This window comes from Petaurus breviceps, unplaced genomic scaffold (genome assembly GCF_028583685.1).
Source record: "Petaurus breviceps papuanus isolate PSGF00001 unplaced genomic scaffold, PetGlider_PUasm1.0 90466, whole genome shotgun sequence".
Lineage (NCBI taxonomy): Eukaryota > Metazoa > Chordata > Mammalia > Diprotodontia > Petauridae > Petaurus > Petaurus breviceps.
The window spans coordinates 2,195,335-2,214,321 of record NW_027187260.1 but is presented as its reverse complement, the minus strand read 5'-3'; the positions used below and the strand labels follow the sequence as shown (position 1 = coordinate 2,214,321).

Here is an 18,987-nt window from a genome sequence, read left to right as displayed (position 1 = left end):
GTGTGTGTGTGTGTGTGTGTGTGTGTGTGTGTGTGTGTGTGTGTGTGATTCACTAAGTTGGGGCGGGGGGAGTCGGCACCCTGAACTACAGAAATTACAAGCAGACAAAACATGCAGTTTGGTTTCTGCCGTCTGCCTACTTAGAGTGCTGTCTTGCAACTAGTTATGATTGTTTGGTTGCCAGATGTAATAAATAGCCTTTTCTCAGACCTTTGACCCTTATACCAAATACTAAAATAATGGATGTGATACAGTGCTATGTAAATGGGAGTTACTATTATTGTTAAATTGTTACCTGGGGCACTGAGAGATTAAGTGATTTACCCAGGGTCAGTGAGCCAGTAGGTGTCACAGGAAAGGATTAAACCCAGGTCTTCCTGAGTCCAAGTAATCACTACAGGCTCAAACTGTCTCTTACAGAGGGTGTGGTGAGCAAGCTCCAGACTTTTGCTCTACTACAGTTGATCCCCTAAGGGTCTATGTGTCAGTAGTTTAAGTGTCTTAGTGAAGAGAATTCTGGACTTGGACTCAGAAAGAGCAGATTTTGAATCCTGACTCAGACACTAGCTGTGTGACCCTGGGACGGTGTCATTTATTTCACTGGGTGTCTTGCTCCTCATCTGTAAAATGAGGGCTTCGGACCTGATGAGTTCTGAGATCCCTTCCAGCCTGGAATTTCTGATCCTCTCTGTCTTTGGCAGAAGGTAGAAGCTTGCTAAGCTAAAGTTTACGGTCCTTTAGTCTCAGAAAGACCTAGCCTCTAACTTCCTCCAAACACATATATCCACATGTGCTGTATTCCCTGCTGAAGCCTCCTGGCCCTCAGGCCATTTCGGTGATTAACTAGAGGAAAGGGAGAGGAACAGCCAGATGGTGGCTGGCCTTTCCACCTCTCTGTGTGCACAGCATTGGTGACAGGGGACGAGACCCACAGATGAACAGGCAAAACTCAGCAAGAGAGAGTGGGCAGCCTGGCCCAGGACAGGACAGAGATGGCCAAGCGCTGGGTCTGGTGAAAGCCTACACATACCCTAGGGTTATTGAATCTAAAGACAGAAGGAGTGAATTTACGTGAGTGGCCTTGGCTCCTGTTAACAAAAGTAACAGCAGAAATGGCCTCATCCTAGGTCTGAGTCATGAGGAGTCTACCAATTTAGGTATATGTGTTACTATTGAATTTTTATTTTTGATGTTTTATTGATGTCTTTTATATTTAAAGGGTATCCTCTCCACTCTCTTAGCTGAGAACCTTGGATTTCTCTGAAAAAGACTGAGACCATTCTCTGTGAGCTTCCTCTCCTCACCTCCCCCACTCACATCTTACATAGTGGCCTTCTGATGCTATCTCCTCCTTCACTTTTGTGTAGTTGTGTCCAACTCCTTGAGAACCCATTTGGGGTTTTCTTGCAAAGATCCTGGAATGGTTTGCCATTTCCTTCTCCAGCTCGTTTTACAGATGAGGAAACTGAGGCAGGCAGGGGAAGTGACTTGCCCAGGGTCACACAGCTAATATGTATCTGAGGCCAGATATGGACTGAGGAAGATGAATCTTCTTGATTCCAGACCCAGAACTCTATGCACTGTGCCACCCAGCTGCCTCTAGGCTACTGTCTCACAAGAAGACGTGGTCCTTCTGCTTACCAAGGCAAACTCCTCCATCCCAGTCTTCTTAAGCAGATTTCCCCTCTGTCATCCCTACATTTACTTATCTTCATTCTCTCCCTGTCTATTGGCTGCTGCCCTACTGCCTGCAAACCTGTCATGTCCCCTCATCCTTTAAAAAATACAAACCCTTGGCGTGGCCAGGTAGCACAGCGAGTAAGAGCACCAGCTCCAGTGTCAGGATAACCTGGGGATCGAATCCGGGCTCAGACACTTAGCACCCACCCAGAAACACCTGGCCGTGTAACCTTGAGCAAGTTACTTAACCCCGATTGCTTACAAAAAAAAAATACAAACCCTCACTAACCATCCATCCCTGCTAGCCATCATCCCTTATCTTACCTGACTTTTGTGGTGAATTCCTTGAGAAGGCCTTCTGCTTAGGTATTTCCACTTCCTTTCCTCTCACACTCTTCTTAATTCCATGCAGTCTAGCTTCTGCCATCATCATTCAACTCACAGTGCTCTCTTACAACTAGTTCTGATCTTTTGCTTGCCAGATATCATGGCCTTTTCTCAGACCTTTGACACATGACAAATACTAAAATAATGGATGTGATAAAGTACTATGTAAATGGGAGTTATTATTATTGTTACATTTGTTTTCAAGAAAGAATCTAATGCCAATATCTTCCTTTAACTTGGGGTAAATTTGTCCTTTTTGTCCTTTTCCAACATACTCCATCTCATGACTTTGTGGCTGTTTGCCATGCCTGAATTCCTCTCCCTCTGCATCTCTGTCCGTTGTCTGCCTTCATGTCCCTCAAGGAAACTGAGGCTCTAGGAAATAGGTTCAGTGACTTTCACAAAGTCAGAGAGGCAGGAAGCATCAGAACCAGGGTTTAATCCTCCTTGTCTGGCTCCCAGGCCAGCCAGTGCTCTATATACCATCCCAAGCTGTTACTTTTCACCATCCCTAGTACTCACAATGCAAAGCACTCTTGTGGGAGTATATAGGGTGTCCCAAAGTCTTGGTGTGGTTTTCAGGTTGGACTAGATGACCTCTGAGGTCCCTTCCCAGCTCTAGCTCTCTGCTCCTAAGTTTTCATTTGATCTTCACAAAAGCCCTGTGATGTGCTATTGTTAGTCCCATTTTTAGAAGAGGAAACTGAGGCTCAGAGAGTGACTGGTGGAGAAAAAAGGGAGGACACAAATGGTCCTGAATTTTTGAGGCCAATGGAGGAAGTAGGGAGAGGAGTGGGGGGAAAGGTAAAGAAGAGGGTTCTGGGGATGCTTACCCACCCTGAGCATGTGTCTGGAGAATATGGTATTAAGCTGTTAAGGCTTTGGGAGTTTATGATCTAAGGGGAAAGATAACACACCCACACAAACCTGTGAGCGGTGGCAATTTTTAAAGAAGAAACTGAATGAATGAACAGAGCATTCATTCATTAGGCACTTGCTGTTTGCATAGCATTGTGCTAAGCACTGGGGAATAAGGAAGATAGTCCCTGTTCTTGAGGGCTTACATTCTAATGGTGAACAACACCGAGAAGATTTCAGCTACAAGTCAGATGGAAATGTCCCATGGTCCTTAGGGTGCCTCCTCTTCAATGTTATTGCCACTGATAAAATTCACTTGGTTTCTGGCGTCAAACCATTTGACACTGGGCTGGCAGTACTGGTATTCCAAAAGTTCTTGGGGATGCTTCAGAAAAAAATATTCCAACAGGAAAGGGATCAGTGCTGCAGGGGGCCCCTCAATTAGCCAATCAATAAACGTTTATTAAACACCTACTATGTGCCATGCACTGTAATAAGTTCTAGGCTAGACCATAATTTCCACCTTCTAGCAGGGTCTTCCTTCTTTCTATTTCATACCATATTCTCCAGACACATGCTCAGGGTGGGTAAGGAACCCTAGCATCCTCTTCTTTACCTCCCCCCCTCCCGCCCCTGCTCCTATCCCTACTTCCTCCATTGGCCTCGGGCACCCAGGACCTTCTGCTTCCTCCTTTTCTTCTTCATCAGTCACTCTCTGAGCCTTAGTTTCCCCATCTGAAAAATGGGACTAACAATAGCATTTACATCACAAGACTTTGGTGAAGATCAAATGAAATCATAGGAGCAGAGAGCTAGATCTGGGAAGGGACCTCAGAGGCCATCTAGTCGAACCTATTCATTTTACAGATAAGGAAACCCAGGGAGGTTAAACAACTGGTCCAGATTCACAATTGCAAGCATCAGTGGTGAGATTTGAACCCAGATCCTCTGATTCCTGAACCAGGGCTCTGTCCATTGTACTAAAAATGCTATGTAAATGGGAGTTATTGTTAGTATTATTAAAACTTATTTTCAAGAAAGAATCTGATATCGATTTCTTTCTTTAACTTAGAGTAAATTTAAGCCACTGGTATAATTGCATTTTAAACCTCCTTTCTGTATGAAGAATAAAAGACTTTGACTCATAAAGGTCTGGTTACAGGAAGTAGGAGGAAGAGGAGGCACTCTGATTCAGGCACTCCCTAATCCATCTATGTGTAAGTCTGACTGTGGCAGACTGCGCTTCTACTTGATCATCATGCCTAGGCAGGGGTAAGGCAGGAGGCAGGGTATAAGCCATCCTGGGAATCTGAGGGCTGGAAGGTACCTTAGAGAATAGAGAAATGCAGAATCTCAGATTTGGAAAAGGGACTTCAGAGGACATCCAGACCAGGTTATCCAAATTACCCTGGATCTGCTTCATGAAAGGGCTCTGCAAGGGAGGGGGAAGGTGGGTCCCAATTCTCTTATCACAGTATGTGCCTAGGAGAGGGAGGTTTGACTAGAGAAATATGGAGGAAGAAGGGGAATCAGCAAAGGCAATAAAGGAGGAGTGGTCAGTGAAGTAAGAGGAGAATAAAGAGAACGAAGTCAAGGGAATAGAGAATATTAGGAAAGAATGGAAGCATTTTGATACCTGAAGCAAAAAGTATAAAACCCACCTTCAAACCAGCTTTTTAAGGAAAATTCGTGTAAGGGGGCAGTTATGGGTTTCTGTGACATGGAAGGAGTAAGGAAGGCAGAAATTCCACTGCTAAGTCCAAGGTAGGGGCAGCTCGATGGTGCAGGGGGCAGAGCACTGGGCCTGGGGTCAGGAAGATCTGAGTTAGAATCTGGCCTCAGACACTTACTAGTTATGGCTAGTCAAGTAACTTCTATTTGCCTCAATTCTTCATCTGTAAAATGGGGACACACTGGAGAAGGAAAGGGCAAACCACTCCAGTATCTTTGCCAAGAAAACCCCATGGACAGGTTTATGGGGTCATGTAAAATCAGACATGATTTAACAACAACAGCAAAGCCCAGGGTGAGGAATACTAGGCTGGGGAGAAGCTCACCTGGGGTCTGGCTGCCAGGGAGAGAAGCTGGTAGCTTCTTTAGTGGCAGCTTCCTATATGGGGTTTAAGGTGTGGTCCTGAATGGGCATTGCCTAGGTCAAACTAGAATTTGTTAAAGACCCTAGCTTAAAAAGGCCAAGGTCTCCCACTGCATCCTGGGCCATCTCCAGTTGTCCTGATCTATATCTTGGAGATATAGGTGATAGTGAGGCTGGTCACTTTGCGTGTCCCTGCCTCACTTAAATCCAACTCACTTACATGTCATGGCATCACTTCCCTGATGTCCTGGTCTTCTTTGAGAACAAAGGACAAACAACGACAGCAGCTTCCTGTTTTAACTAACTACTCTGGCTGACTAGGTGCTTGATAACTCAAGCTATTTCCATACTACTGAAAGAGTCCCAAGCATTGCTTGCTTTTCCTAGTTACGTCTCTGAGAGGGAATGACCAACAGAGTCACATGAAGAGTGAGGAGAATGAGAACTGGGGAAAGGTGATTTTATTTGTTGATCAGGATGCTGCCATGGTTTTTGAGAAAGTCATCTCAGTAAAAAGATGGGAAAGAAAGTTAGATTGTAATGGGATTGAGGAATGAGAAGGCACTGAAGTAAAACAGACTGTTCTTTAAACAAGTTTAACAAGAGGGAGGAGTTGGGGCAGCTAGGTGGTACAGTGAATAGAGCACCAGCCCTGGAGTCAGGAGGACCTGAGTTCAAATGCGACCCCAGACACTTAACACTTACTAGCCATGTGACCTTGGGCAAGTCACTTAACCCCAGTTGCCCTACCTTTCCCTCTCCAAAAACAAAAAAATAAAAAAATAAAATAAGAGAAAGGGGAAGACAGTCCTGTAGCTCCAGGGCACTGAATGGTCAAATGAAGGAAGGCTCTTTTGAGGCAGGGGAAGGGATGAGGGAGTAAGCATTTCTGTAGTGCCTACTATGTTCCAGGCTCTGAGCTAAGCACTTTTTACAAATATCATTTCATTTGATTTGAGTTTATTTGTAGATAATAGGAAAAGAGTCAATGGGAAGGGAGAGGAAAGTGATTGACAGAGAAGGCCTGGAGGAGGCAGGAGGAGACAATTCAGCGCATGAGTGGACAGAAGGGTCAGCCTTGGCCAGGAGAGCCTCCTTCCTGTAAGACAGAAGGAAAGTATAGGAGTATAGGGAAAGCCCAGAGAAGGGGAGATTACCTGATAAGAATGTGGGGTGGGGAACAGAATTGGAGAATGAATAAAAGAGAAAATATATTATTTGACAAGATAGAGGGCAGCTAGGGGGTGCAATGGATAGAGCACAGTACTGGAGTCAGGAGGACCTGAATTCAAATATTCCTCAGACACTTACTAGCTGTGTGACCCTGGGCAAGTCACTTAACCCTAATTGACTGAAAAAGAAAAAAGATAAGATAGATGTTGGACCTCCATGCATGACTCTGCTTTGGGTGTCCTCTGGTCAGTAAATGAAGGTACAAACAAAAAGTACGTGAAAGATTAACCTAATCCACTGAAGATTTCAGAATTGTAAAGCCATTTCTCTACTGAGAGGCAGAGAGAGTAGTGTACTAGATAGGACTTCCTAGCAGAAAGATCAGATACTCACTTGCCTTGTGTCCTTGGGCAACTCACTTTGTCTTTATGGAACTCAGTTTCCATATCTGTAAAATGAAGGGGTTGGACTTGACCCAGCTTCTGCAATCACTTCTGACTCTAAATCTAAGAGCCAGTTACCTATAGAATAAGGATAATAGTACCCATAAAAAAGAATAGATTGCATTTACATAGTTCTTTAACATTTGCAGAGTACTTTACAAATATTTTGTTTGATCCTCACAACAACCCTGAAGTGCTATTATTGTCCCCATTTTACAGTTGAGAAAACTGAGGTAGCCAGAGGTTAAGTGACTTGTTTATAGTCACCCAACTACTGTCTGAGGCAGGATTTGAATTCCAGTCTTCCACACTCCAGGTCCAGTCCTGAACTACCTAGCTGTCTGGTACCTTCCCTGCAGGGTTATTGTAAGAGTCAAATGAGCCAATTATGCATGTAAAGGGCTTTATTTGCAAGACTTAGAGTGCTATATAAATATCAACTATTACTATTTAACTTTAGGGTCTGGTTACTGTGAAAACTCACTTGAGCATATCCCAAACTGAAGTCAGCAGAGAAATGTGGACAGTTTTCTTTTTTTCTTTCATCCTTTCTTCCTTCCTTCCTTTCTCTTCCTTCCTTCCTTCCTTTCTCTTCCTTCCTTCCTTCCTTCCTTCCTTCCTTCCTTCCTTTCTTTCTTCCTCTCTTTCTTTCTTCCTTGGCAGTCAAGACTAAGTGACTTGCCCAGAGTCACACAGCTAGTAAGTATCTGACGTCACATTTGACCTCAGGTTCTCCTGACTCCAGGGCTGGTACTCTATTCACCATGCCACCTAGCTGCCCCCAGTTCAATTTCAGATGGTTTAGTGGACTTGGGGTAAATAAGGAGGTGGAAAGTACATCTAAGTCCCAGTTAGTGTAACTAATGATCTCCTGAACTGGTCCCACAAATTCAGATTCATACTGTTTGAACTTATGATGATGTAAAATGTGATCACTGGTTTCAGCCCAGTGGACACATGCCCTGTGGACTCAAATAATATCCCCGGATCACTCTGGGGATTCCTTGTTCACACTAGTAGGGGCCTACTAGTAATGAAACTTTCAGGCACCTTAAATGAGATTACAAATAATTAGACATATTGAGAAGTCAGAGCTTCAGAGGAGTCTAGAATGTGTCCTTATCTGTAAAATGGACATTAACTACTTACAACCAGCCTCCTGCTCAGTGGTTGGAGTGTCTTAGTGCTAAGTTGGAACAGGGCCCAGATGATTTTACTGATGCATGAATTACTTACATTACCTTGAATATTTAATGTATTTTTAAAATTTTATGAAACAGTGGGTATTCTGTTAAGAAACAATATGGGATTTGTAGAAGCAGCCAACGAGTTCCCCTTCCCTTGGAGGAAATCTGCTGTGAGCATGAAGATCATTTTGTGAGGCAGTGAAAAGAGCACTAGATTGGGAAGTGGGAGATCTGGGTTCTAGACCCAGCTCAGCCACTGCCTGGCTATGTGACCACTCTGTACTTCGGTCTCCTCATTCATAAAGCAAGGAAGCTGGACTGATCTCTGAAGTGTCTTCCAGCCCTGACCTTTGAGAATTCTTGTGTCTGACAAGAGAACACTGGGATGCCCAGAAAAACAGATGGAAGGAAGGAAAGAAAACTGTGGGATGATGACTGGATACCTAAGCAAGCTAACCTGAATATCTTAGAAAAGAAAGGCTCCCAACCAAAGAGAGTGGGCAGGAGTGATACTTCTGAGACAGCAGGAAACACAACCTTCAATCATGTCCCATGGGTAATTAAGGGGTAGTGAGAACAGCAGACAGGCCTGCCTGGTGAACAGTAATCTGAGGTAGGATGATTTCTTCAGAGATAGACACCTGCTCAGTATAGAGAGAACTGTGAATTAAACAAATAATTCCTTAAATCTTGAGTGTAGCAATGTCCTCACCAAAGTGAATATGAAAGTCTTTGGTTCATTCTACTGAAAATATATATATGGCCAGAAGTATGCTATTGTTGAAATGAGAGATGGATGGTTGGGAAACCCTCAGGACCTCTTTTCTAGAAGGCTACAGAGCCCCATCTTCGGCTACTTATATGACTTCTCCATCTGGGTGTCCCACGAGTACATTAGGTTCTAGAATGTAAACTCCTTGAGAGCAGAGAAGGTTTCATTTTTGTCTTTGTATTCTCATTTCATAGAAGAGTTCCCTCCATCTAGTATGGGCTTAATAAATTTGTTAAATGGATTTGAAACTCAACATTCCTAAAACACAAGCCATGTACTAGATCATTAATCTAATTTTACCATATCCATCCATAGAACCACCATTCACATTTTTCCCCCAGTTTGAAACCAGTCAATGGAACCACCATCCACACCCTCCGCCATGTTTGAAATCTGTCAGTGGTACCACTATTCACAATTTCTACCATGTTTGAAACCTTGTCGCAAGTCACTTGACCTCTGTCTGCCTCAGTTTCCTCAGCTGTAAAATGGGGATAATAATAGTACCTCCCTACCAGAGTTGTTGTGAGGATTAAATGAAGTAGTTTCCCATTGCCTGGCACATAGTAGATGCCTACTAAATGACTGTTTTCTTTTCTCTTTGGGGAGCCGTAGCGTAGTATAATAATAGTTGACACCTATATAACACTCTAAAGCATAAAAAGTACATATATCATCTTATGTGATACAACTCTATAAAATAGGTGCCATAATTATACCTGTATCAGGAGAGATGCGGTTCTTCTCTCTGCAGCTTTCCCCACTGTTGACCCTCCTGGTTTCCATGGCATTTCCTAATTTCCACTCTACGTTTCTGATCACTCTTCAGTTGGCAGGTTCATCATCCCCCTATCCCACCTTTCACTAAGCACAAATTGCTTTTAATGCCAGAGTATTTTTGTTTAATTTAGGTTTTTTTGGAGACTGGGTCTTCTTATCTTGCCTGGGCTGGAGGTGTGGCAGTAATTCATGGGCTTAGTCCAACGTTGATTGGTACAGAAGCTTTAATCTATTCCTTTTTCTGACCTGGACCACTTGGCCCATCCTTAAGTAGCCTGGTGGCCCTCCAGTTCTGAAGGCTCACCGTATTAGTACCAGAGTTAACTTGGGCACCAGGGAGGCTTTAGTCCTACTACACCTCAGAACTTCTCCCAGTGGGGATAATAATAGCACTTACCTCCCATGGTTATTGTGAGGGTCAAAGAGAGAATATTTGCAAAGCACTTAACACAATGTCTGGCACATAATAGGTATTTAATAAATGCTTGTTTCCTTTCTTCCTTCTTTCCTTCCTAAACTGCTCCAGAACGTAAAAATGTTCTCTATTCTCTTAAATACTCCCTATTTACTTCAGGCCTGCATCATCAGAGCAACTCATAGCGATGTTATGGAGGGCTGGCAAAGAAAAGATTTCCTTCCCCTATTATGGCTTTAATTCTCTTTCTGTTGGAGGTCCTCTTCCCTGAGAATTATGAGAAAATCTCCCCACCAGGGTGACCAGAGCTCAACTCTGAAACTCAGGAACTCCCAGGTTCTGTCACTCTCAAACTCTTGAATTTAGGATTGTCTCTGATTTAACCCCCAAGACCAGAAACTCCAGGTTCAGGCTCAAATGGGCAAACACAGTCCATTTGCCATTGCCATGTGTTTCTCTTATCCATTTTTTAAAATTAAAATTTAATTTTTAATCAATGAAAATCTAATTCTTTCCCTCCTACCCTTTGGGGGGAAAATAACCTCTGTTATAAAGACATATAGTCAAACAAAACAAATTCCCTCATTACTCATGTCTGAAGAAAGAGCCATTCCCCAGTGGATAAATGGCCAAAAGATACGAACAGGCAGTTTTCAAAAGAAATCAAAGCTATCAATAGTCACATGAAAAATGTTTATTATTTAGAGAAATGCTAATTAAAACATTCTGAGGTACCACCTCATGCCTATCATATTGGTGGCTAACATGACAGAAAAGGAAAATGATAAATACTAGAGGGGATATGAAAAGCTAGGAACAGTGTTGCTTTATTGATAGAGTTGTGAACTGGTCCAACTAATTTTTTTTAATGTTCAACTTTTTTATTTTTTGCTTTTTGGAGCAGGGGGAGGGCAGGGCAATTGGGATTAAGTGACTTGCCCAAGGTCACATGGCTAGTAAGTGTTATATGTCTGAGGCTGGATTTGAATTCAGGTCCTTCTGACTCCAGGGCTGGTGCTCTATTCACTGTGCCACCTAGCCACCCCTCAACTTCTGTTTAATAGCAAATAACAATGTCAACACATTCCTTTCAAAGATGTTTGGTTTGTCTATGTATCTTTCCCAAAGTTCTTCTCTTCCCTCCTGGGAATTTTAACAAATACTGGGGGACGGATAGGCAGGGTGTAATGGGGGAAATGGGTGAGGGGAAGACTATCTCTAGTTTGAAAAAGCTGGTGACTTAGTGGATAGAATCCTGGACCTTGGGGGCAGCTAGGTGGCACAGTGAATAGAGCACCTGCCATGGAGTCAGGAGGAACTGAGTTCAAATCTGGCCTCAGACACTTGACACACTTACTAGCCATGTGACTTTGGGCAAGTCACTTAACCCTAATTGCCTGCCAAAAAAAAAAAGAAAAGAAAAAGGAAAAAAAAAAGAATCTTGGACCTTGGGTCAGAAAGGTCTGAGTCCAAATTTAGACTCAGACACTCTAGCTGTGTGGTCTTAGGCAAGTCACATAACCACAATTTGCCTTAGTATCTTCAATTGTGAAATAAAAGTAATACAGTACCTATCTCATAGGACTGTTATGAAGATTATTAAAAGTGGATTTGGGGGAAAACATAACACTCCATTTTGCCAGTTATGATATTTCTTTGCCAGTTTCCTTATCTGAAAAATGAGGGAGTAGGAAAAGATGGTCCATGAGGTCCCTGCTTGCTCTTAATCTTTGATCCTATGAACCCTAGAGCAGATTAAGAAGAGGTGGACCCCTGTCTCAACACAGTAACTCCTAGGGGCCCCCACCCAATGACAGGTCATCATTTACACTGAAATTGGGGGCATAGAGTTCTGGGAGCCTATTTCTGCTTAATGCTAATCTGCTCCAGATACAACTTTTTTTAATTAAATTTTTACTTAATCAACAATTTTTTTTTCTCTGTTCCATCTCCCTACTCCCCATTGGGGAAAACAAAACAAAAACAAAATCCATGCAACAAATATGCAGATTCAAGCAAAATATATCTGAGTGACTCTTCAGACCACTTCTAGATTGTACTAAATTTCTGTACATAAAGATCCCTCCCCTAAGCTGACATCTGTGCAGTCACTGACTCCCACATTTTTCCAGGCCTTTTTAAAGTGACTTGAGAAAGCAGCCTTCCCGACATAGAGGACAGTTCCTTACTCAGGGAGAACTAGCTGTCTCTTCCGTTGTCTTTCTTTCTGGCCTCATTTCAAAATGGTATTGGCCACACAACATAGGAATGCATGAACCCACATCTGACAGCTGCACTGTGCTGTTTACATATGGACACAAGATATGTCCTCTCCCTTACCTACAGAAACTTCTGGAGAGCTACATTCTCTAGCCCTAATCGGGTCTGCTTCCTGCCCCTTGGGATGGAAGAAGGTCCATGCATGATCACCATTGCTTTACATAATGGCATCTCTTTTCTGGTATTCATTGTCTTCTCCTTAAGAACTTGGAAAATCTCATAAGCTCATAGATTTGCAGCTGGAGAGCCATCAAGTCCAATCTCCTCATTTTATAGATGAGGAAACTGAGGCTCAGCTCAGAGGTTAAGTGACTTGCCCAGGGTTCAACATAGTAAGTATCTGAGGCACAACTTTAACAAAGGTCTTCCTGACTCCAAGTGGGGCACTCTGTCTGCCACTCTACCCAGATGACAAAACTGAGACCCAGAGAAAGGAAGGATTTGCCCAGGACCACACAAGTATTAAAGAGCAGAGCTGGGGGTCAATCTGAAGTCAGTTTTCACAGTTTTTACCATCTAGGCTGGGAGGGACCTTAGAGATCATTTGGTGCATCCCCCTTCATTTTAGAGATGAGGTAAACTGAGGCTTATGAGGGTGAAGTGAGTTGCCCAGGATCACATATATACTAAAGAGCAAAGCTGGGATTCAAATTCAGATTCTCTGACTACACATTTACTTTATTGAAAATTCACTTCGGATTCTGTCTCCTCAGAAGCCTGCCCTGAAAGGGTGACAATAAATTCCCTCCTTCCCCAGATGCTGCAAAATGTATTTTTCCCCCTCGGTAGTCCCTAAAATTATCCAAAATGAATGCACTTGAAATGAAAGAAAAATGTATTAAAATATTTCTCTATCTTGCTGGCTTAGAACGTCAGCTCCTAGAAGGCTAAGACAATGCCATGAGCATCTCTGTGGTGTGTCTAGCATGCTGTGTGAGATCCATAATTATTAAACAGTCTGATAACTTGACAATTCCGAATAATCACAATGACAAGAATTCCCTGGGCTTTGTTCACAGGTGACTGCTGGTTGCTGGCAGCCATCGCCTCCCTCACCCTGAATGAAGAAATCCTGGCCAGGGTGGTTCCTAAAGACCAAAGCTTCCAGGAAAACTATGCTGGGATCTTCCATTTTCAGGTAATGTCAGAATTGGCCCCCAGGCGTCTCATCAGTAGGGATGTATCACCTAGAGGGGCAGGCGGTTAAGCAGAATTCACCCATGTCTGGTGTTACCAGTCCAGACCGTAGCCCTGATACTTCTGGGAAGGCTTGGGGGAGAGGAGAAGGGGTGAGAAGTATTCTTGTTTGGGTTTCATGAGGTGAGCTGTCCATGGGCAGTGTAACTCAATGGATAGAATCCTTGCCTCGGGGAATAGAACTCAAAACTCTCATAGCCAGAATCTAGTCTCACATGTCAGTGGAGTCAAACTCAAATAGAAACAGGGATCACTAAAAGACAGAGATTTAAGGAGCCCTGTGGGCTTAGAAAAACACATATTGACATTATCTCTGTCTTCTTGTATTTTTTATTTATTTTGTTAAATTCTTTTCAATAGTTTGAGGCACTTGGAAGCATTTTTTGCAGAATGCCTATTGTTCTAGGCAACTTTCTCAGGTTATAAGTTGCAATGGAGCTGATCTTTACTAGAAGGGGGATTTCCTCATCTGGGAGTTCTTTATACCAATGAAAGCACAGGTCTAGCCCCTATCATTATTATGAGATAGCATATGTTCATCTGACCATTGAATGAACCCCAAGAGATCCCTGCAAAGAGGTGGAAATGACCATTAGAAGATGGGAGATATCTTTACATGTAACAGGGGGAAAAAGAAAATATTATTAAAAAAAAAGATGGGAGACAAAGGAGGATCTAAATGGAATTGCCTCCTAAATTTAAAAAAAAAGGTTTATTATGAAGTTTTCAGTTTCTCACTGTCATCCTTTCTATACTGATTAATGAAGAACTCCTTAAATTAAGCTGAAGGCAAAGAGTTTGGGTGGTACGGACCTTTGAGGATAGTGAATGAGCTGTTTCTGTTCTCAGACCTACCTGATGGCAGGCCAACTGGTTAAGGAGATATTCTCATAAAGGAAGAACCGATACCCTCCCTTTGACAAGTGGTAGGGAAATATTCTTATAAAGGGAGAGCCTTTATTCCTTCCTGTAACCCTAGCCCTATGGAGGGTTAGAGCAGTGAACTGGGGTCCCAGGTTGCAAAGGCCAAGACCCCAGGTCTCATAGTGCCACTCACCCTGGTTCCAGCCTTCCTATTCAGCAATGACAAACTCCCTCTTGCCTTACAGTTCTGGCAGTACGGTGAGTGGGTAGACGTGGTGGTGGATGACAGGCTTCCCACAAAGAACGGTGAGCTTCTCTTTGTACACTCAGCAGAGGGAAGTGAATTCTGGAGCGCCCTCCTGGAGAAAGCCTATGCCAAGTGAGTAGCTCTCCCATTGCCCAGGATCTTGGAAGGTCCAAGATGGCATCATGTGGTACTGCCAAACTCTGCTATCAAAATGGAATTTATGACAGCATAGAAAATGCCATATTTGTTTATGCATGAGAAGTACTTACAATATTCTCAGTCATGCTGCTGCTCTCTCTCTTCATTAAGAATCCCATTTACTTTTAAAACACCAGAAAATACAAGAATATTTGATTGTTTCATGTTATATTTTTCAACTGAGGACCTCAGAAGACTCCGAGGTTCATAGATCTAGAGCCAGAAACCAGCTAGACCATCTCCCTCGTTTTATAGATGAAGAAACTAATAAAGAGAGAGGTTAAGTTACTTGGTCAGGTGGTAAATAACAGAAACAGGATTAGAACACAAGTCCTCCAATTCTAAATCCACTGGGGCCTTTCTCCTTTTACCATACTGCTCTCTGGTGAGCTTCATTAGCATTACTTCACAGATATGGAAATGGAGGCAACCTGCCTAAAATTATATAGCACGTCAATGATTAGCAACAAGTCTCCCCTATCTCCACACCCAATGCCATTTCCATTTTTTTTTTTTTTTGCTTTTTGGAGAGCAGTTGGAGTTAAGTGACTTGCCCAAGGTCACATGGCTAGTAAGTGTTAAGTGTCTGATGCCAGATTTGAACTCAGGTCCTCCTGACTCCAGGGCCAGTGCTCTATTCACTGTACCCCCTAGCCACCCCCACTTCCAATTTCTTCAGTCACCAGGGATGGATCCTGCTCCTAGGACTCACCAGAAAAACTTCATTCTGATCGCTTCTTCCTTTAGCTCTTCCCACCATTCGGAGTGTTTGTCTCTAAGTCACAGAGTAGATAAGAATGACACGTCATGTTTCTGATGCACTTTAAGCGGTAGTAATGATGGGAGAGCGCTTTGAGTGCAGACATCTACATAGTTGGAGCAGTGAATTTGGCCCTGGACCCAGAGTCAGGAAGATCCAAGTGTGAATCCAGCCTCGTACATTTACTAGCTTGCTTGTATGTCTCTGGGCAAATCACTTAACTTATGGCTACCTCAGTTTCTTCATCTGCCAAATGGAGATAATAACAGCACCAACCTGCCAGCGTAGTTGTGAAGTGCTTTGCAAACCTTAGAGCACTGTATGAATGCTAGTGATCCCTCTTCCTTTTAAACAGGGTCAATGGATGTTATGAAGCTCTCTCAGGAGGGTCTACCACAGAGGGCTTTGAGGACTTCACTGGAGGGATAGCTGAGTGGTATGAGCTGAGGAAAGCCCCTGACAACTTGTTTACCATCATCCAGAAGGCCCTGCAGAAAGGTTCTCTCCTTGGCTGTTCCATTGATGTGAGAGTCTACTCCTCCTTTCTTGTTTTCCCCTTTATTCTCTGTTTACCACAGACCGCCCCCCAACTGAAGTAAGTGTCCACTGGTGCTGAGGGGAGTCCCTCTCATTCTCCCTCAGTGAAATCGTTTTCTCTCCATTCTTGGATGACCCTCAGTTTTCCAAGTTCCCCTCAGGTATTGTTCAGGCATTATTGTTCTCTGCATAGACCAGCTGGGCTGCAAGGCAACAACAAGGTCTGTCTTCTGTAGAGCTAAGGAGGAAGCAGTTTCTCTCTTCCTTCTCAACCTCTTTCCATATTCTTCATCTCCTCTAAATTTTTCTAAGACCCACATATCCCTACAGTACACGTGTTGCCCCTGAAATTCATATCTGACCAGTTCAAGTCTGAAGTGACCACCCTCCCAGAGACCAAGTGTCCCATTGCTCCAGGGAGGAAAAACCCCAGAGCATTTAGTCTGATGCTAGCAGAGCTTCTGGGTCAGCAGAACTAGCAACTCATACACCTTGTACCAGACATCTATTCCCAAGCAGGCTCCGGAGCTAATGGACCTGTGGGGAGATTTCAAAAGGCACAAAAAATTCATTTCCTGAGTCACAGCATCTGCTGCCAAAACCTCATCAGAGAACAGAGAGCAGGATGTCCTGGGCAGTGGCCCACGAGGAGAAGGGTAACTTCAGCAGCAATACCTGAGGCCCAGATCAAACCATGGCCAGAGGCAGGGTCACAAAGTGATCAGTCCCAGGAAAAGGACCCACCTCTGCTATGGCCCTCAGGTTCTCTGTAGCCCTTTAGGCCAAGGGTTCAAAAAGGGCTATCTAGGCCACCTATTCTTATCACTCCCAAAGAAAAGATGACACACTCTAACCCCCTTCACAAGATAGGAAAATTGTTCTGTGTCAGATGAGACAACAGAGACCTCTGACTCTGTGATTCTAAGTGAATCATTAATCTAAGCCAAAAACCAAAGTACAGATATTGTAGCCTTGTAAACATTAGTAATATGAGAAAATAACGGATAGAACACCTGGAAGACTGTCTTGTATTGGCCTTCAGATCACACTTGATGGATTTCTGCTCTAAACCACAAGGTCTACATACCTCTGTAAGTTAGGTTAGGGCAGACCCTGGCTCAGATTGCACTGTGACCAAGTTTGTCTTAACACACCTAGCCTTTTGTGTGCCCTCTCTCTCCCGCTCCCTGGAGACACCCAACAGTCTCATGCTTTCTCCCACTATGGAGTCCTGCTCTCAGGAAAGGAGCTGATAGAGTCATTTACACCTCAGTATGAATTATGGGTTAGTCACTGTATTAACCATCCCCAGGTTATTTGCATATTAAACTTCATCTCTTATTATGGAATGAAAGGCTTTATATCCTGTTAGGAGAATTTTGGGCAAAGGGTAGCAGGTGAGGGAGACCTTCCTAATGCCCTAAAAACCACAGTGCTAGGCAGCCAACTATTTTGCTTACGCATTAGGTACTGACTAAGGTAGCAACTACAGCCGCTCCCTAGGCTTAGGGATTAACCCTCTCCTGCCTTTCCAGATCACAAGTGCTGCAGACTCAGAGGCGATAACTTTCCAGAAGCTGGTGAAAGGACATGCATATTCCGTCACTGGAGCAGAAGAGGTAACTTACCCATAGCAGGGGCCGGGTCTTGGTTTGGGTGTTGTTTCTTTCTTTGTTTTCTGGAGAGAGACACTCACTAACATCAAAAGTACATATTAGTCTGGAACGGCACAGGGCGTGGGCAAAGTCAGAGAGAAGTCACATTTTAATACTGATTTCACTTCTAAAAAAGGGCTGCCCCGAAGAATTTCCTGGCACTCTAACATGAATCACACTTTCCTACCCTGAGTCATGCTGACCTCTAAGTGTGGTGCACTTTGCCCTCTGGTGGTCCCATTTTTTCATTACAAGAATGATTTTAAAAATCACAAGCCTTGTCTCTTCTGAAACATAATTTCAGTGATACCTCATTAATCACTTTCATATTTGACCCCTCAACAGCCCTGGAGGTTAGATTATTATTATCATCATTTTACAGATGAGGAAACTGAGTCCTAGTGAGCTGAACTGACTGTTCACAGTCATAGATATCAGTAGTGACAGAGCTCAGATTTGATCCTAAGATTTCTGACCTCTGGTTCAGGACTTTTTAAAAAAATTAAATTTTCTTTTTTATTATGAACTTGACAATGATCAATAAACATAAACATTCTGGCACATAAGGAAAAACAAAAAAAGTATATGAAGCTATGAGTGTTTGTTACTTAGGGTTTTTTTAAGAGGGATCTTGAATTTAACAGAGTAATAACAAAGTTGCCCTTATTATCTGTGTCCTCTTCTGAACTGTCTTCGCACATGTTTTGATTTCTGTGAATTTTTCATTGACATTACTTTCTTCCTTTTTTTGCATCTTTATCACTACCCATTCCTCTCCCCCACATAAAAACCTTCCCTTGTAACAAACAAATATAGTCAGAAAAGAAACAAATCAATACATTGGCAGTTATTTGCATCTCCATTCCATCACCTCTGCACCAAAAGGAGACAAGGAAGCTTTATCATCAGTCCCCTGAAGCTATGATTGGTCTCTGCATTGATCGGAGTTCTGAAGTCATTCAGGAGTTGTTTTCCTTTATATTGTGGTGGTCACTATGTAGATTTTTCTCCTGATTCTATTCACTTCATTCTGAATCTGCTCATACAGCTCTTTCTAGACTTCTCTGAACCTTTCATAGCTATTATTTCTCACAGTAATGTCCCACTGCATTCACGTACCACAAAATGTTCAGCCATTCTCTAACTGATAAGCACCTGTTTTGTTTCCAGTTCTTTGCAACAGCTAACAACCAAGTTTCTCTCTCTCTCTCTTTCCATATACATATTTATATACACATACATGCACATGTACATACATGTGTGTAAGTGTATATACATGCATTATAAATATGGGTCCTTTTCATGTCTTTGATCTCTTTGGAGTATATGCACAGTAGTAGCATTGCTGGATCAAAGACATGCAGAGTTAAGTGACTCCTGGGTATCCAGTATTCTTCTCACAATTTAAGAGCCTCTCAGAAGTTTTGTGACAAAGATATATCTCATGCATTATAACCAA

General features: G+C 43.0%; 1 protein-coding gene across 1 annotated transcript in view; it reads left to right on the top strand.

Annotated features, from left to right (window-relative positions):
• Positions 1–18,987, top strand: part of CAPN2 (calpain 2) — a 102,511-nt gene that overhangs the window by 48,088 nt on the left and 35,436 nt on the right. Inside the window, exons 3-6 of the mRNA XM_069062604.1 lie at positions 13,090–13,208; positions 14,377–14,510; positions 15,692–15,860; positions 17,409–17,492. Coding sequence (XP_068918705.1) covers positions 13,090–13,208; positions 14,377–14,510; positions 15,692–15,860; positions 17,409–17,492 — 506 coding nt within the window. The remainder of the gene's footprint in view (positions 1–13,089; positions 13,209–14,376; positions 14,511–15,691; positions 15,861–17,408; positions 17,493–18,987) is intronic.